The sequence below is a fragment of the Dinoponera quadriceps genome, unplaced genomic scaffold, assembly GCF_001313825.1.
Source record: "Dinoponera quadriceps isolate SergipeBrazil2010 unplaced genomic scaffold, ASM131382v1 scaffold6014, whole genome shotgun sequence".
In the NCBI taxonomy this organism is placed as follows: domain Eukaryota; kingdom Metazoa; phylum Arthropoda; class Insecta; order Hymenoptera; family Formicidae; genus Dinoponera; species Dinoponera quadriceps.
The window spans coordinates 1-1,234 of record NW_014559904.1 but is presented as its reverse complement, the minus strand read 5'-3'; the positions used below and the strand labels follow the sequence as shown (position 1 = coordinate 1,234).

General features: G+C 41.4%; 1 protein-coding gene across 1 annotated transcript; it reads right to left on the bottom strand.

The window, feature by feature from the left end:
• Positions 1 to 573: 573 nt before the first annotated feature.
• LOC106750528 lies at positions 574 to 1,119 on the bottom strand. The gene has a single exon (XM_014630935.1). The coding sequence runs from the start codon at positions 1,117 to 1,119 to the stop codon at positions 574 to 576; it is 546 nt and encodes a 181-aa protein (XP_014486421.1).
• Between the last annotated feature and the right edge of the window lie 115 nt (positions 1,120 to 1,234).

Here is a 1,234-nt window from a genome sequence, read left to right as displayed (position 1 = left end):
ACTTTTGACGCCTTTGGCCTTTTTCGTATCCTTTTTCCCGTCTACTTCCAGCGCGTACATCTTCGCTCGAAGTCCGACGAATTCTGTCATTATAGCTCTGTTATTTTCATCTTTCATCAGGCCCGGAACCTTCCTATTTACAAGCAGTATATCGTGCTCGTTGTCAGCAAGATAATCACATGTATCGAATTTATGAATGTCGCGTTTTATGTGCTTATAAATGTCTTCGCATTCTACGTGGTAAATTAGACTGTCGGTGTCGGTGTACATCATTTTACATTTTTCGCGATATGAAGGAGACATGTACTCGTGGTGAAATTCATACAAGCAAACCTTTGATATGTCGAGGATGCACATACCCACATAGATCGGCTTGTTGAATTTCACTTCGAGTTTTCGTAATTCGACGGCAATTAAATTTTCGGCGAAAATGCTTCGGCTATGAAAATTTGGTTTCGCGATTATTGCCTCGGAACCGTACCGTCCATCGCATTTTGTCAACATTTTCACATCTACATGATTGCGTATATTTTCCATCGTTTTTCCAAATACAGCATTGTTCATCAACATATACTAATTTTTCTCGAAATTATTAGTAGCTTCTCTTCTAAACTGTGTATTTAGTTCGATGCAATCGCGGAGCCACGAAGATTGCGTGAATTGGAGTATACGGTGTATCTTTGTAATGCGAAGACCGTGACGCGTGCACTGCTGCAGGTTGCGATAATGAATAACATAACGCTGCTTATCGTATAAGGTTGCCAATAACTTATCCTGTCTTTTACCGGGTGGTTTGGCGCGCGTTGGACAAAACGGTAGGTCAGCGTAAGCGTCGTGCAAATGTTGGGGATATGCCAGATCGACCTCGAGAATATAACCTATGGGTGAATCGACAGTGATTGAAGATACATCAAATGTTGAAACATCTGTGACCCATTGAAATTCGGCGTGAGGCAGCGGTTGACACATTGCCCAACCGTACAGATTGTTTACGTCAAAGTACATCAAGTACGACGATGGTTTCGATGGATCGTAAGACTGCATGTACTTGTTATTGGCCTGTGCGTATCTACTGGAAAATTGACTGAGACCGCCTCGTATACCACGTTCGATTAACATGACCTAATCAATATCTGTGAACAATTCAAAATTTATGCCGGTATGTTTTAACATAGCATCCCAAGTGAAACCCGGTAAAGTATAATAATGTGCAGGATCTAATCCGTAACTTTTG